Source organism: Euprymna scolopes, chromosome 23 (assembly GCF_053919585.1).
Source record: "Euprymna scolopes isolate OS-2025 chromosome 23, ASM5391958v1, whole genome shotgun sequence".
Lineage (NCBI taxonomy): Eukaryota > Metazoa > Mollusca > Cephalopoda > Sepiida > Sepiolidae > Euprymna > Euprymna scolopes.
In genome coordinates this window covers 79,670,594-79,688,671 of record NC_136504.1, presented here as the reverse complement: position 1 = coordinate 79,688,671, position 18,078 = coordinate 79,670,594, and the positions used below count along the sequence as shown (strand labels likewise).

Below are 18,078 nucleotides of genomic sequence, written 5' to 3'. Positions count from 1 at the left end.
AATGTTCATTCCTTAGACGTGTAGAAGAAGAAAGCTCTTAGAATGATGAGATAGTGTTCACTGTTAAGACATTGTGTAGACATGAGATGTCGAGACGTGTATGTAATGACATTTTATAACACAGATATATAATACCAATTCAATTTACCTTTTTTTGTAGAATCATAAGACAAGACGACGTTTTACAAAAACACATGATGGTTTTATTTCTTCACACGACCGGCCGTGGTTTTCATCATCAAGAATTCAAAGCTTCACATATTAGTTCAAAGTGATCGTCTCGCTTCTAGACGCTCTGACTCTCTCTGAGTTTCTCCCAGTTTCTGTCTTCTAAAGTTTTTTCTCTATCCCTAGAACTTTCTATTTTCCGTGACGTCATACACATGTTAAAACATGTGCCTTCTTTCACGTGTTCTGGACATGTGTATCCCAAACTTTTCCTTTTTCTATAAAAGGAATTTTAACCTATACTCAGTAACCTATTTTTCCAATATGTTAAAAACATTATCTTAGAGCTGCATTCTTTCAATTTAAAATTTCATAACAACTTGACAGTGCACATTCTTTTCTTGAAATATTTTATCTCTATTCTAAACAATCGTTTGTTTTACATTCCTTTTTTTTAAATTCTCACACGTAATCTATTTCTAAACCTCAATTACGAGGCTCGAATTTCGTCTATTGCTATTTCATTTTCATTTTAACTAATCTCTCTATTTTTATACTTACATGAAAAGGGGACAGCCCTTATCATGTAACACTGTCACTGTTCATGCACCTTTACTTGACTTTTGAAGAGTCAGTTTGCCTAGTTTTTTCCAAGTGTTGGCTTTTATTAACGACAAATCCGATCCAGAGTCAAGCTGAAATTTCACTTGTTTGTCGAAAATATTTACTGATACATATTTTCGTAAATTATTTTCCCTTTGTCGTTTGTTCTCATTTGGTGTACTCTATTTTTTTGTTCTGCAGCAAACACTCTTATGTCCAACTTTATCGCAATTATAGCACCTGATATTTTTGTAAGGACAATCCTTTTCCAAATGTTTTCCATCACATCTTCTGCAATTATTATTTAATACTGTCTTTTTATAATTCCTTTGATTATTATCGTAATTTCGTTTTCTGTAGTTCTTATATTGACTATTATCGTAATTTCCTTTTCTGTAGTTATTATAATTTGAGTATTTATAATGTGGGTATTTTTTTAAATTTTGACTAGTCTCAAAATTTCTTTGTCCTGAGTTTCTAAAAGGTTTTTTAATCTTCCTAATGTACGCCACTCCTGCTTCTTCTATATCCCTGGAATCTTTTTTTAATGATACTGCCGTTTGGCAATCTTCTGCTAATTTCTGCAATGTCAGGCCTTGTTCTGTCTCTAATTTTGAAAGAACGTGTCTTCGGATCTCTGAATTTTTTGTGGATATTAGACCCTGTGTAAAGATTAAGCATTTGAAATCATATTAAAAAATGATGAGTGCAACTACTGTTATAAAAAAATGATGAGTCAACTACTGTTATTAAAAAATGATGAGTGCAACTACTTTCATTAAAAAATGATAACTACTGTTATTATAAAATGATGAATGCAACTACTGTTACATAAAAATGATGAGTGCAACTACTATTATTGAAAAATGATGAGTGCAACTACTGTTATTAAAAATGATGAGTGCAACTACTTTCATTAAAAAAATGATAACTAATGTTATTAAAAAATGATGAATGCAACTACTACTATTACTTAAAAATGATGAGTGCAACTACTATTATTAAAACATGATGAGTGCAACTACTGTTATTTAAAAATGATGAGTGGGACTACTGTTATTAAAAAATGATGAGTAAAACAACTGCTATTAAAAATGATGAGTGCAACTACTGTTATTAAAAAATGATGAGTAAAACAACTGCTATTAAAAATGATGAGTGCAACTACTGTTATTTAAAAATGATGAGTGCAACTACTGTTATTTAAAAATGATGAGTGCGACTACTGTTATTAAAAATGATGAGGGCGACTACTGTTATTAAAAAAGATGAGTGAAACTACTGTTATTAAAACATGATGAGTCCACTACTGTTATTAAAAAATGATGAGTGCAAATACTGTTATTAAAAAATGATGAGTGCAACTACCGTTATTAAAAAATGATGAATGCAACTACTGTTATTTAAAAATGATGAGTGCAACTACTATTATTAAAAAATGATGAGTGCGACTACTGTTATTTAAAAATGATGAGTGCGACTAATGTTATTAAAAAATAATGAGTGCAACTACTGTTATTAAAAAATGATGAGTGCACCTACTGTTATTAAAAATTATGAGTGCGACTACTGTTATTAAAAAAGATGAGTAAAACTACTGTTATTAAAACATGATGAGTCTACTACTGTTATTAAAAATGATGAGTGCAAATACTGTTATTAAAAAATGATGAGTGCAACTAACGTTATTAAAAAATGATGAGTGCAAGTACTATTATTAAAAATGATGAGTGCAACTACAGTTATTTAAAAATGATGAGTGCAACTACTGTTATTTAAAATTGATGAGTGAAACTACTGTAATTAAAAAATGATGAGTCAACTACTGTTATTAGAAAATGATGAGTGCAACTACTTTCATTAAAAACTGATGAGTGTAACTACCCTTATTAAAAAATGCTGAGTGCACCTACTGTTATTAAAAATGATGAGTGTGACTACTGTTATTAAAACATGATGAGTCAACTACTGTTATTAAAAAATTATGAGTGCAAATACTGTTATTAAAAAATGATGAGTACAACTAATGTTATTAAAACATGATGAGTGAAACTACTGTTATTTAAAAATGATGAGTGAAACTACCGTTATTAAAATTGATGAGTGCAACTACTGTTATTTAAAAATAATGAGTGCAACTACTGTTATTTAAAAAAGATGAATGCAACTACTGTTATTTAAAAATGATGAATGCAACTACTGTTATTTAAAAATGATGAGTTCGACTACTGTTATTAAAAATGATGAGTGAAACTACTGTTATTAAAAAATGATGAGTGAAACTACTGTTATTAAAAAAATGGGAGTGTAACTACTGTTATTTAAAATTTATGAGTGCAACTACTGTTATTAAAAACTGATGAGTGCAACTACTGTTATTTAAAAATGATGAGTGCGACTACTGTTATTAAAATTGATGAGTGCAACTACGGTTATTAAAAAATGATGAGTCAACTACCCATCTGCTAGAATATATGTAGATATCATTTGGATAACCACAGGGAAAAACTACTCAAAATAATGGCCAGCCAGCATCCACTTGAAAAGGCCAATCTGTTGCCAATCTGTGGGCATAAAAAACTTCTATCAAGTGGGTCACTGTATCTATCCGGCCACCATTTTGGTAAAATTCAACTAAGTCATAATCAAAGCAGGGAAGCTGATATCTGAAAGAACATTACTTTTTTAGAGTTTTCATCTCTCAGGCTTCATACGCTATTTAAAGAGAAACTAACTTTTGTTGTAGAAACTAAATCCTGGATGGTCAAAAATTACAGATCAGACATATTTTCATTTCTTTTAGCAAAGTATTTATCATCCACATCAAGTTTGTGATTCACAAACATGAAACAGTCTAGTGGAACATTTGTCTGGATATTCTAGTGGGATTAGAGAATTAGTTCACTGGAATGCATTTTCTTTTATCTAATTCTCCTTTTAAAATGTGGTTGAATTGGCTAATACAGTAATTAGCATAGCCGGGCTTCATCACTTTTACGTAGCTTATATACAATGATCTAGCACCCCCATTAACGTGTCTATTATTTGAATCACATATTTTACACTTTATTATACCCTTCTTTGTATCCGTTATGTAATTCCAATAAAGAACATCTTCACTTATTTCTGAGCAAATCTTTTAATAATAAAGACGAAATATTAAAAATTTCATCGTATCTGATTTTATCGTTTTAGTATATCCCTTTTTCCATTCCTCAGTAGATCTTGTCAAATCTAATATATGAATCTTTTCATTTCCTTTTTCTCACAAGGATTTTTTCTTGTCCTGCTACTGAAGAAAGCAAGTTAACCAAGAGTGCTAAACCGCCTATCAGTTCTGTGTATGAGAATCTTGACTTAACCCAGGCAGCCAAAGCAGGTCAAATTGGTGAACGAGCAAAAGCATTGGAAAACTTACTCGAAAAAAAGAAGTGCGTGATTCCCGTGTCGCATTGCTGGTTGCCTTCTGGGGATCTTTACATTGGTTGTGAACAAGGATATATTTTCAAGGTCAGTACGTATTTACTTGCTGTTGGTGACATTCACCCAAATCAGGTTAAGTTGGCTTCATACCAGGAGTACACCACATCTCGAATCATAGCACTCTACTCTGGGCAAAGTCGCAAGAAATAGTAAGCCATTCACGATACTACTGCTGGAGACCCATTGCATTTTTACCCCCTTACTAAAATAATAACTTTGATATATTGTCTGGGTTTATTATTTCATTACAAACACACCATTCGATTAATTCACATTTCATCATTTTTCATAATTCTTGGAGATGTTACTAATTTCGGCAATCATTTTTCATAATTTTGACCTACATTATCGCCCCCCTTACGAAAATAACAACTTTGATATATTGTCTGAGTTGTTTATTTCATTACAAACACATCAATCTATTTATTCACATTACATCATTTTTCATAATTCTTGAATATGTTACTAATTTCGACAACCATTTTTCATAATTGTAACCCACATTATCGCCCCCCTTACAAAAATAATAACTTTGGTATATTGTATGGGCCGATTATTTCATTAAAAAACACCAATCAATTAACTCACATTTCATCATTTTTCATAATTCCTGGATATGATTTCGACAATCATTTTTCATAATTTTAACCCACATTCTGGCCACCCATTACGAACATAATATCTTTGATATATTGTTTAGGCAGATTATTTCATTACAAACACACCAATCAATTAACTCACATTTCATTATTTTTCATAATTCTTGGATATGTTACTAATTTAAACAATCATTTTCATAATTTTAACCCACATTATCGCCCCCGCTTACGAAAATAATAGCTATGTAATAATGTCTGTTAAAAATATACATGAAATAAAGTAATGTTTAAATCGTAAACTGTTTCAGCCATTTCCGGCACTGACTTCTTATCCTCTACCCCACTTTTAAAAATATACATTAAATAAATTAATGTCTAAAACGTAAAATGTTGTAGCCATTTCCGGGACTGACTTTATATCCCCCACCCCACTGTTAAAAATATTAATGAAATATAGTAATGTTTAACTCGTAAACGGTTTCGGCCATTTCCTGAACTGATTTCATATCTCTCACCTCACTGTTTTAAAAATATACATGAAATAATGTAATGTCTAAGTCGTAGACTGTTTCAGCTTTCAATATTAGATAAAGTAATTTTGAGATCATAAACTGCTTCAACTGTTTCCGAGCCTGACTCTGTATCCCCACTTCTTTTAAAAATATATATGAAATAAAGTATTTTTGAGATCATAAACTTCTTCAGCCATTACCAGGACTTACTCCATACCCCCTCACCTCTTAAAATATATGCTGTGTCGGTTATTTTGTACTTTTTTTAGAAGGAGGTAATGCCTGGTAGAAAACTATATTATGCTTACTTGGCCTTTTGGCAAAGATCAATGTGTAGTATCTGTTCTGACAGCATTTCAGTGAAATCATCTATTGGCCCCCTCTCCATAAACAGAAAAAGTGATCGTAATGCTTGGGAGAATGAACAGGCACTAATTCACCACACCCCAACTTCACCTAAAAAAAGGTTTGATAATCCCTGGCGATCTCCAGAGTACTTTTTAAAGTAACATAATAGTGCTTGCCCCCCCCCCATCATCAACACATGACATCACTTCAGGAAAATAACTCAGCAGTTTTTCGAAATACATGACTTCATTATAAATTGTTTGTATTTTTTAAATATGTGTACTACACTGTAGAAACACCTTATTTAAAATTCATGCTACTCATAAAAATAAATATTTCAAAGTGCAGTTAGTGATTAGGAACCACTTGCTTTATAATAAACTAATCAAGAAATTGGATTGAGAAACAGATGCTTAATACTAAACAAAAACAGAGATAATACATGTCAGTTTCTTATTTAATAAATTGTTAGGTGAAAGTACAGAATAATTTAAATAATACATTCCCCTCCCCATATTAAGAATGGCTTTCTAAATAATAACGTTTATTATTTCAGCACTGTCCGTATTCTGTGTCATACCCCTCTTCCGTCTTAAAATAATGTATGAAATTAAATAAGTAATAGATCGTAAAAAAGATATATAGGCTTGTTTTCATATTTACAAATTTCAAACCGCGAGTAAAATGTATGTATGATTTGTTTTTTTGTTTTTTTGTGTGTGTTTTTTTAATACAAAAACATTAAAAAAAAAATTGAGTTGGTGTCATCAGTTAGAACTGAAATTAAAAAGAACCAAACGTTCCAGCCTGAGAAAAAACCGAATCCACACACATGCGCAAAAAAAAACAAAATGTCAGCTAATGTTTAATGAACATTTAACATGTAAATTTGCCGATGTGTGTATGCGATATATATACATGTAAGCAAAGATATTATTCTCTATAACCCATCCTTGGTGCAGGAATATTATTTCCGGAGAATTTCAGTGTTATGTGACCCGTAGGTAAAGAGTTTACCTGTTAGATATTTACACACACACACACATATGCCTAATGTTTTATTTATATAGATTATTATTATTATTATTATTATTATTATTATTATTATTATTATTATTATTATTATTATTATTTATAAATATTATTTTATGATTATTATTATTATCATCATTATTATTTTATTATTATTATTATTTATTAATATTATTTTATTATCATTATTATCATTATTATTTATTGTTATCTTTATTAATATTATTATTTTATAATTATTATTTTATTATTATTATTTTATAAATATTATTTTATAAATATTATCTTATTATTAGGATTATTATTATTATTTTTATTATTATAATTATTATTATTATTATTATTATTATTATTATTATTATTGCCTCACAAGGAACTTTCACACAGGTCATCAAAGATCCCTCCTCGAAGACAACCTGTGGTGTTCTCTGGAAGCTGAGTGACAAAAAGTCTCCCCACATTTCCAGTACTCTTCACATCTTTTGATAACATTTGCAAATGAATTTGCGTAATCGCAACAGTCGCTTATCGTTGATTTCTCCCTGGCAGCAGCCATTGGTCTCCACTCGAATTTGAGTGGTAATAAATCACTCCAAGTTCCCAGTTCTCTTTGCACTTGTCCATTGGAAGTCTGGTCAGTGCTCACTCCTTGGTCTTTCCATCCTCTTTTCAGCTTTTATGTTCTTGGTTCCATGTGCCTCTACAGCAGTTTGTCTGGCCTGCTCATGTGGCTCATGTGTATTAGTCCATGCATTCAAAGGTTTTCCTTAATATTTCAGCCGTTTTCATAATTGTTATTCGTTGTATCTTTCCAACCATTCCTCTGATTCCAATTTCTCCCATACTTTTTTCAAAGCTTCTCAGAATTATTCCTAGTGCTCCTACTATTATAGGTATTATCCTGATTTTCTTTATCATCCATGTCCCTTTCAGCTCTCTGGCTAGCTCTGTGTATTTGCTCTGGTTTCCTTTACTTTGATATTTACCCTTTGGTCAGCTAGAACAACAAAGTTTACGATTTGACAGAACTTTTCCTACTTGCTAATCATTACGACATCCTGTCTTCTTTCTTGGATGGGTTTATCTGTTTGTATGTTCATATCCCACAGGATTTTTTGATTCTCATTTTCAAGAACAGCTGCCGGTTTATGCTTGTACCATTTGTCTGTGCGTTAATATCTGCAACTGAGAGATGAAACTTTCACGTCATAAATGCATAAGTTCAGTTACCATAACAATGCAGTTTGGAATTGCTTCTTATCCATTCGGGCGGGCGGAATAAAAAATGGAAAGCATTACTTTTGCAACATCCCTTGTATGCAGTAAAACTTTGAAATTTTATACTTTTCAGATGTTAAGCTTCTTTTTTTTTTTACTTGCCTCCCTACGAGGGCAGAGTTAGACACAAGGTCGGTTTTTAATGTGGTGGGGGAAACCAGCTGCCCCAAAAAGGGGAACTTTGATTAATAACAAAAATAAAAAATATATCAGTCATGAAGGATTTTTCTTCCGCTAACCACAGATGTTATGTTTTCAATAGTCTTTTTTAACCGATTCTTTCTTCGTTACAGATGGATGCAGATTCCAAATCAGAGCTAGTACTTGTGTATCCAACCGATTCTGGTAAAGTATTGTTCTTTTCTACAAATCAATCATTCATAAATAGAGCTGTGACAACAGCATATTCTTTTCATTGTTTTGACTCTTGAGTATATATCCGTTAATATCTTATATGTATTTATATAGACGGATGTGCTTTTCGGTTGATTAAGTGTGTCTAACTGTGTTGGGTATATACCCGAGAGTTAAAAGAATGAAAAGAATATTCTGTTGTCATGGCCCTATTCATAACACAAAGGATTAGCAGAAAATTTAAACTCCTATTTTCAAATTCCCATGTAAAGACCACAATATCAATCTTATATTTCTAAATAACTCAAACATATCAAGTCATTTTAGAAACATTTTCGAATTTACAATGATTTGATGAAATTGACACAAAATTATGAACTAAAAATTATGTTGCGTTTATTTTGTGTAATTACCGATCCAAACGACTTCCGGTTTATAAAGTACCCGAAAGTACACGATGTTAATTTGAAGACCCTAGCAAATTATGTTCCTCTATTTAATTTATTACGATCCTATTATTATTTATTTTAATTATATGTGGAAAAATGTACATTTTCTTTTAATTATTTATTATGTATGAAAATTTCATATTTTTCTTAACCATATTGACATTCATTTTCTTATCCATTTATTTAAACAGACAATCAATTTCATATCCATTTATTTAATTTATTTTACTTTTTTTTAATATTTTACTTTTCACATTAATTATTTCTTTAAAAATGTTTTGTAGACAAACACATTAATTATTTCTTTAAAAATGTTTTGTAAACAAACACATTAATTATTTCTTTAAAAATGTTTTGTAGACAAACACGTAAATTATTTCTTTAAAAATGTTTTGTAGACAAACATATTTATTTTTAAAATCAGTTTATGGATGTTCTTATTTATTATATTTAAAAAGATATTTTACTTCTAACATTTATTATTTCTTTAAAAATCAGTTTATGGATATTTGTATGTTTTGACTTAATTTTCGGCAAACTTTCAAACCCATAACTTGCTTAGATCGATAAACACTCAAAATTATTAAGTTTCTTTAATAATTGCACCTTCTTATTAAAAAATAATGAGAAAATACGGGATGTTTGCGACAAATATAAAACTTTCTTGAAAGAAATGAAAAAAAACATCATATATTGGCCAATAATTGATGCATTCTCAAAATTCAAAGTGCATCTCTAAGAGGATATTTTATTGAATACAGCTCATTTGAAGAATCCTCTACACCTCTACCACGGTTTCCAAGCAGGGTCAAACCTTAATCATGCAATTTTTATAGTTTCCTTCGAGGGACGCTTGGTAACTAGATTAATCCTGGCAATCATCTCGTCCATAATATAGTTGGCGGTACAGTTGGTGTCTTTATTAACTGCACCCAGACATATGGAGTTGGATCTTTTCCCCATTAAAAACCGACCTTCTATCTAACTTTGCTTTGTGGTGGGGACAGGGAGGCAAGTAAATAGGAACTCGTTATGTCCAAAATTCAGACAAATAAAATCTTCAGTCTATCATTTCACAACATTTGCTAACACACTTGGTTTTTATGATAATTATTCTCTTGTATATCTATTGACTCTTTAACAGGTAAAGAAAAACCAGAAAATGATGTTCAGGTCGAGCAAATGAATTCCATAGATTTTATGACTGCACATTCCATAGGACTTTTGGCTCTTTCTAAGGTCAGATATCATTTGGCTTTAACTTCAGCATTTTTGATAAGAAATATTGTTCATCAAATTTTATTATCCGTATATAAAGTTAGGCATATGTATACGTTTATATATTTCTGTGTATTAAATTCATTCATAAACTAATCTACCGATCATTGGAAATATTGGCACACAGCTGTTAGGCATAAATAGTAGTAATGTAAATGTAGGCTGTATTTAGTTTTATACAAAGGGAGGAAAATGGGGTGGAGGTTTTTCACAAAAATTCAGCTACCTGCAATATTTGTAACATTTAAATAATCAATTAAATATTTCCCAAATTCCAGGGTTTTTTGGCATATTTAAATAAGTTTTAGGGGGACATAATATGGGTGAAACATTTGAACATTAAAATATTTCAGATTGCATCAACTGTTGTTTAAAATCATTGCTAAACAATTAAGCAAGATTCCTTGAATTTCAATTTCTATTTAAGCCTTAAATTTTAGACATTTTCTAGAATCATGTAATAGATTTTAATCAAAATTGGAATAATTGGAATTAGACATAAGGTTTAGTTCATTATATTTTGATTTTAATCTTTTTATAGTGACATAGAATTCGTGCAAATCTGCTCTGTTCTGGAAATTATTTTTACCTATCCTGGGACAGGTATCTTTCTAGTTCAGTTATAAAAAATTTAGTGTACCAAAGTTACTGGAACCATATTTTAATTGTGAGATTTATGTGATTTGCTTGTTTGGAAAATACGTATCAATTTCAGAAACAAACATTTATGGTTTTATTCCACGTGGGGTTAATTTACTGACATTTTCCACTACTTTACTTCAAATAATTGAACCATTGTAATATTGACATCAAATGCCGTACACATTTTTCTGGCACTTTAATGAATGTTTTGTTCAATAATTGCTTTCAAACATTCCTTGTCACGTCCTCTACTCTTTTCATCTTTAGCACTTTTATTATCACGACAGAATTTCTGAAACAATCTTTGTACTGTCCAATCACTTGTGGACCTCTTCTCAAAATGATTCTGGTTTTAGATTTGTCACCTCTTCGGGAAGAAATATTATTTTGATTGACTTTGAACTCATGTACGAAAAATATAGATTCTTTTTTTTATTATCTTTATATAAAAAAGGCGAAACGTGCACAAGAGTTGTTTTTGTATGTCCAACAAAAGCTTTTTTCGCCGGGCTTCTCGGAAGGGGGGGTTACTATCGCTTTGAAATTTTTATATACCATGTAGATCATAATATTTACGAATTTCGACCGCGTGTCGCGGCTAGATTTATTTACAGCGACTTTTACAAAATTATTGCTATTTCGGCTTTCACGTGTTGGTTCGGCTTTTTCGTATAAAAGCGAAACTGATGTGAAACTAATGAGCAGTTCTCGACCCACAGGCCGGGAACGTCCAGAAAGCGATGGCCATTTGGTCAATGTTGGTTTTCACCGTCATATCAGACAATTGCTTTCATTTAGACACTCCCCTAATAAAGGGGGAGCTGGTTTTCTCCAACACGTTGGAGAAACAAAACCAGACAAAGTTGGGTAAAAAAAACAAACCCAAAAGAGTTATCCCGCAGCAAAATTAAGTGCGGAATAAAATTCTGCACGCACCTGCCACTTTTCATTCCCTGTGGCGTGATGTTTGACCTCATTAAACACGCACCTGTCACATCACTTATTTCACACATTCTCACCTCTCTGCCATCGTAGTGTGGTGGGAAGTCATCAACTTATTACCTACCAAAACATTTTTTTTTCTTTTACACCTCCAAACACTCGGGCAACACCGGGTATCCCCCTAGTCTTAAATAAGTAGGGATTTTATAAGTCTGTCTGTCCATCAGTTACAATTTTTTTTAAACAAAATAAATGCATTGAAGAATTGGCCTCATTTTGAAATATCAAATATCTTAATCACTTTAACATATCTGGTTATCTCCTACTTTGCTCTAAGGACTCAGCCAGACATATGCACGGACTTGGAGTCTATATTCGAAACACCCTCCTCTTGACTAGAGAATCCAAACTAGAATCAGGCCTTCATGTGCTTTAAACTAAATCTGCAACATAGCATTAGCTACTTATATTTTCTCTACCATTCTTCCTCGACCCAGGACTATACTCTAATCAACCATGTTTTCTGACAGCATAGATGCAGCACTCTCCCTAGATAATAGTTCTCAAATACATGTATTTGATAACATTAATGTACACCATAATAATTGGCTTGATTTCTCTTGTTACACAGGCGCAATTGGTAGCATCATGCACAGCTTTTCTATATTCCATTCTCTTTGCCCCATCTCCCAGATCGACAGGATCAGCAAGCCTCACTTTCTGATCTATTTCTGACCACAGTTCCCAAGGATTGTGTACAAATACCAATAACTTACTCAGGAATGCTGATCATGCTGTGATACTGTTAGAACTCACCATAAACTCTGGGCCCCAAGTTGAAGACCGATTACTCAAAACAATAAAGGTCATTCAAAAAAACCGACTCGGAAGCCATCAGGGATCACATCAGACGCTCCATAATATCTTTTTTTCCTTCCTGCAAAATTGTGTGCAAATGAGGTTACTGAATAGTTCAAAGTAGCAATTGAAACACATGTTCCCACATGGAGGTTCTTTGGTAAACCCCACTCTTCCCAATGATTCATTTCTATTTGTGCAGCTGCCATAGCTCAAAAGCAGAATGCATACCGTAGACTCATCCAACACATAAGTCCAATACATAAAAGTATAAAGAAGCTAGAAATAATTGTAAGAGTGAAATAGCTACAGCCAAGAGAAGGCATAACAAAGTCACCAGAAAATGCATTGAGTCGCAGAAATTAGGAATTAGTGATTTTGAAAAATTTATAACAGTGTAGTAAATAATGGACAGTCAATAATTCTCCCACCTTGAGGTTGTTTGCACGGCAATCAAAAAAGTAAACCTGCTTTCCCCACGGTTTGCCTCCAACTTTACTTTAAACGCAACAAGCCACCCTTTCCTAAATTTCCCTTTACATACAGAAGTCACAATCGATGAAGCCATAAAAAAATCTAGACCTCTCGAGGATGTGTGGGCCTAATCTTATTCCTGGTAAAAAAAAAAAAGTGCTCTGCTGAGATTGCCCCGGTTCTCTCAAATTTTTCAACAAATGCCTTACCAAATCTTCCTTTCTTGAATGCTAGAAAATTGCTTCTTTTGTATCAGTTTTTAAGAATTCTGACGAAATAACTGGCCCATTTAATTATCGGTTCCGCCTTCTCTCCATCAAAATATTTGAGTCCTTCATCAAGCACTAGTAAATCACCTCATAGATAATAAACTTCTTTCTGACCGAGAGTATGAATTTAGTCATACTCGTTCTACTGCAGATATCCTGGCTGTAATCTCCGAACGTATATACCATGCACTGGATAAGGCAAGGGAGATTAGGAAAGTAGCCCAAGGTAAATCTAACGCCTTTGATAGACAATAATCTTGTCATGAAAATGAAATCATATGGTATTACTGGATGAATACTTAATATAATTAAATCCTTCCTATGCTATGCCTGATTCCTCTGTTTTTGAAAATTGCTTCTTACGCTTATAACCTTTGGCAATCCTCAGCAAGTTTCTGTAGAGTGAGGTTGGGTTCACTTTCGAGTTTCACTAACACTCTCCGTCTAATCTTAGCATTTTTTTGTCAACACAAGACCATGAGCGAAAATGGAACATTTAAAATCATCTGCCGATAATTCTGCTAGTCCAAAGTTGTTACAGTGCTTGTTTCCGACCGACACATGCTAAATAATCTTTGTCGTCCTGCTTAGCCAAATTAACATTCCCACCTTTTATGGAACAGTCATGTATTTGGACTGATATTAACTTCTCGGTTTCCATGAGCTCCAAATCAGTGGTCTTTTGAGATAGGATGGAGTTTACAAATTTACTGTGTTCAGCAGTTCCTAGCTTTCGTAAAAGCAGTTGAACTTTTATTAACCCAGTCTTTGCAATCACGTTGAAAAGGGTTTCATACCTTCTAAAAAACTGTTAAACTTTTGCTCTTGCTCAGGAACATAGGAAAACGTCTCCACAGTATTCCATGTCGCATTATGCGCAAACACTGTTACTGCCTGTATTAGGTTTATTAGTGAAACTTTTGAGAAGTAATGCCTGATTTTTTTTGTATTTCTTGTTGCTGCTGAATCAATCTTTCTTTTTCTATTGTCTTTCTCCAGATTTCTGCTGTTGTTGGTTCTGTAGTTCATCTTGTAATATCTGCCGGATAATTTCTTTAAAGTCGTTCATCTTTTAGACATTGTTTCAAGAGGGTAATTTACTTGTTTGTAATAGAATTCAGCAACAACATTAGGGAAATTGATTACGTGGTTAAAGGAATGAAGAAAGTGACTTACAAAAATGAGTTCGCCTTTTTCTATCCTGTCGGGTGACGGAATAAGAGAAGGAAAGAGAAAGAAAAAATCTTCGTTTGTAGAAGGCTCAGTAATGGCATTAATTTGCATATAAGGATAGAAACTGCTATGAAAAGGACAAGTTGGAAGCACGAGGTGGTTTTAAGTTTTTCGACAGCTGAAAAAGAGAACGGACGGTAGAAATTACAGTTGAAGTTAGTCATGGGAAAGCAGGAGTTTTGACAAATATTTTTCTTCATTTGATTTCCTTTTTTTCTTTTTCTTTTTTTCATTCATTGCACCAGAACAAAAATGCTGTAATATTACTAATTACAGTTTAACGCGGTACGTTGAACACAATTTACATTTTTTGTCTGAGAGAAAATAAATATTTTGATTAGAGAAAATCGTGCTTACCGTTTTTTTATCTTTAGTTTAAAATGCAAATATCTTTAAGTACAGTTTATAAAAACCTTTTTCTGCAGTGTTCGACGAAACAATTTTTTCTCATTTTTTTTTTTATTTTACAATTAGTTAAAATATTTCTGAGGTATTTTCGCAATCCTAGTTGAACAAGTACTTTTTCGTTAGAAATGCTACTTCGTGGTCCGATAGTTTCAGTGTGTAATTAGTAGTATAATTTTATCCTTTTCCTTTTTTGTTTGAAACGGACTTTTTTGGTGGTCCTTTTTGAATTTGAATCTTTCGTTGCAAGTTGTTGTGAGTATCCCCTTTGTAAATTCGAGTTTCTCACCGCCAAATTGTTGTGGCCCAGAAGAGTAACTAAGAAAGACACGAACACGGATATGGGTTTTAAAAATATATGGGTATTTTTTAGAACAAAACAGAATACATAGAGAAGTCATAGCACTTAATGCCAAGATGGCGTACTTCAACGTACACACATGCCAAACCAAGAATCGGTATGTCTCGGTTTATTCATATAATTTGGAAGAGTTCATAGCTTGTGCATGGGTAAGTCCCCATAACAAAAACCGACTTCAAAATCTATTGGGCAATAAAATCTTTTCCTCGCTGTTACCTCTTTCTCGCATACGGAAGAGACATTGTTATTCTGTTTATACTCTTCTGTTAGTTTCATGGCAGGTGGTCGACAGAGTTTCAATCTATGGTCCCCCCAATGTCAAACATTCACAACAAAAATTTGTTTTACTTCAGCCACTGTCAATAGTTTTCCTTTCTGTCTCTCTACATATGACTAAACAAAACTTCTATGAGCAAGATTTTTTTCCCTACAACTATTCGTTTGTGTAATACAATACCACGGAACTGATGCCCAGCTGACTACAACATGTTTCTTTTCAAGTCCAACGTAAATAAATTATTGTTGAGTTTCTTTCTTAAATAATCAAATTCTGCCCAATCACCAACATTATTACCAATCATCACGGTGTTGCTTTACTGTCCATTCTTTATCTTCGAGTGGCCTTTGGACCTTGATAAGTAGTGATACGCACACACACACACATATATATATATATATATATATATTAATTTTTCGATACCCTTTCACTGCCTAGATCTCTAACCTAATAGGTCTCACACTATCTAACAAGCTCCAGCCCCTTTCCCATGACTACAATGTTGCATCCCTTTTGTTTATTTTACAAGCAATTTAATGCAATATGCTCTGATGAACTTAGTGTACTGGTGTTCCGTCAACGAAATACCCATGACAAACTTATCAGTCAGCAAAATATTATACTTTCACTGAACAGATCCTTGCCGCCAGAGGGCTTTCTAATCTAATAGCCTATTTCTTGAAACAGATATTCTTTGGAATTCCGTTCCTGCTTTTTGTTTGCTTCACTGTACCAACATGCAGGAGTTTAAATGTAATGTGAACAAATAACTCGTACAACTCCGCACTTGAAATGTCACAAATTTACTGTAGTCCATTATGTACCTTGGTAATGTGCCTTGTTCGGAGTGAATATGAGTAAAAAAACATTTGGGAATCATTACTAATAGTTCACATTGTTTGAAAAAATATCTTAAAACAAGAGACGTCTCTGAACTACTATGTCTGTACTAATTCCATAAAACGGGGAGAATATCTTTTAAATGAGGAGAAAAAATAAAAAGGAAGAGTAGGAGAAAAAAACATATTTCCTTGATTTAAATGCTTCTATACCTAGATATATATCTTATCCTTTAGCCCGAATGTTATTTCTTTTTTCTCGTTTGACTTTGTAGTTTGAATTTCTCTTCCAAACTTGATATTTACTTACTATTCCAAGAGTTTGTCGCTTTGTACTTATATTCTCATGATAAAATATGGGAGGGGGATGTATTTGGATTTTTCTGGAAGAGATAACAAAACTTATACTAAGTACATACTTAATGAGTGATTTTATTTTGGATATTGTCATTTCTTGTTCAACCAAACACATGGAAAGTAGAAAATGCCTTGTTTTCTTGCTTTATTTCTCAGTTCTCAATCTCAATGAGTAATGTTTCTGACAAAGGGTGAAAAAATGCTGTTCCCTGAGTCAGCAGTTGTTTAGTGTGAGCAGAATTTGGAGATGACTTAAGTAATTCTCTTTCTATTTTTGTTGTCATGTCACTAATAAGGGAACTGGAAGTAAACAGTTTATCTGGGCTGATGTTATCTACCTGATAGCTCAAACTTATGAATATTGGAATAACTGCAAAGGAAACTGTCCTATTAATAGGAGCAAACTATCAGGGCTACTGTATTGCCATTTGATGAATTGAATCTGCATCATGCAGTAGTTTTCTGTGGGGCCTCCTGGTTCCATATTAGTCCAAACTTTTACGACCTTTCTTTCTTCAATGGTTTACAAAAATTATATTTTCCTAACCTATTCTCTGTGATCTGCTCTTAACACTTCTGCTGGCCTTCTTCCAATTGCATCATGAAAACTCATATAAAAAAATCATCACAGAATCCTAGCTTCTAATGTAGATCCCTTCTAGAATTTGAAATGCATTTTGCAGAAGACTAAACAGTATCTGTTGTTTCTGTGTTAAATTAATATTAGCTTGTCAGTTTGTAGCAATGACTTTATGATCACAGGTTACTTGAATATAACCTCAAAAGTATGAGCCCCATCGTTATGGAATTTGTGTGTACATCAAGGACTGTTTTCCAACAAAGACCCTGATTCACTTTATATGTGTTTTTAAGTTGCATTTGTTCAGTGTAGAAAATCTTAAATAATCATTTTGAATTCTTAAGTGTCTGTGTATCAGTGGTGCCCACTGGTAATATGACACAAAGTCTGAACAGAGTAGGTAAGTGAAACTTTTGTCTCGATTGTTCTAGTGTTTGTTTTTTCTCACATGCCCTATTCCGAAAGCGTAGCAGCTGTAATCATACTGATATAAGTAATTGAGCAATAAAAGTAAGTAAGCATGCAATTTATAGTTTCATATTAATTATAAGAAATGTTTGGCACTCTAGCAGAATTCGACCCAGATTCTCAGGATTTAGCATAAATTATGGTTTGGGCTCGTCGGGCAGTCACTGAATTAAGCCTAGCAAAGTAACAGACACAGACGAATTACAAAACAAAGAAATCGAAAAAGAAACTATAAATACAATAAATTAAAATAAAACATCTCTAAACTT

At 32.6% G+C, this 18,078-nt stretch overlaps 1 protein-coding gene across 5 annotated transcripts in view; it reads left to right on the top strand.

Moving 5' to 3' along the window:
* Nucleotides 1-18,078, top strand: part of LOC145246036 (cilia- and flagella-associated protein 43-like) — a 456,783-nt gene that overhangs the window by 68,004 nt on the left and 370,701 nt on the right. For all 5 annotated transcript variants that reach the window (XM_080107869.1, XM_080107868.1, XM_080107867.1 and 2 more), the window contains exons 5-7: nucleotides 4,044-4,281; nucleotides 8,317-8,368; nucleotides 9,971-10,065. In XM_080107869.1, the coding sequence (XP_079963995.1) occupies nucleotides 4,044-4,281; nucleotides 8,317-8,368; nucleotides 9,971-10,065 (385 nt within the window). The remainder of the gene's footprint in view (nucleotides 1-4,043; nucleotides 4,282-8,316; nucleotides 8,369-9,970; nucleotides 10,066-18,078) is intronic.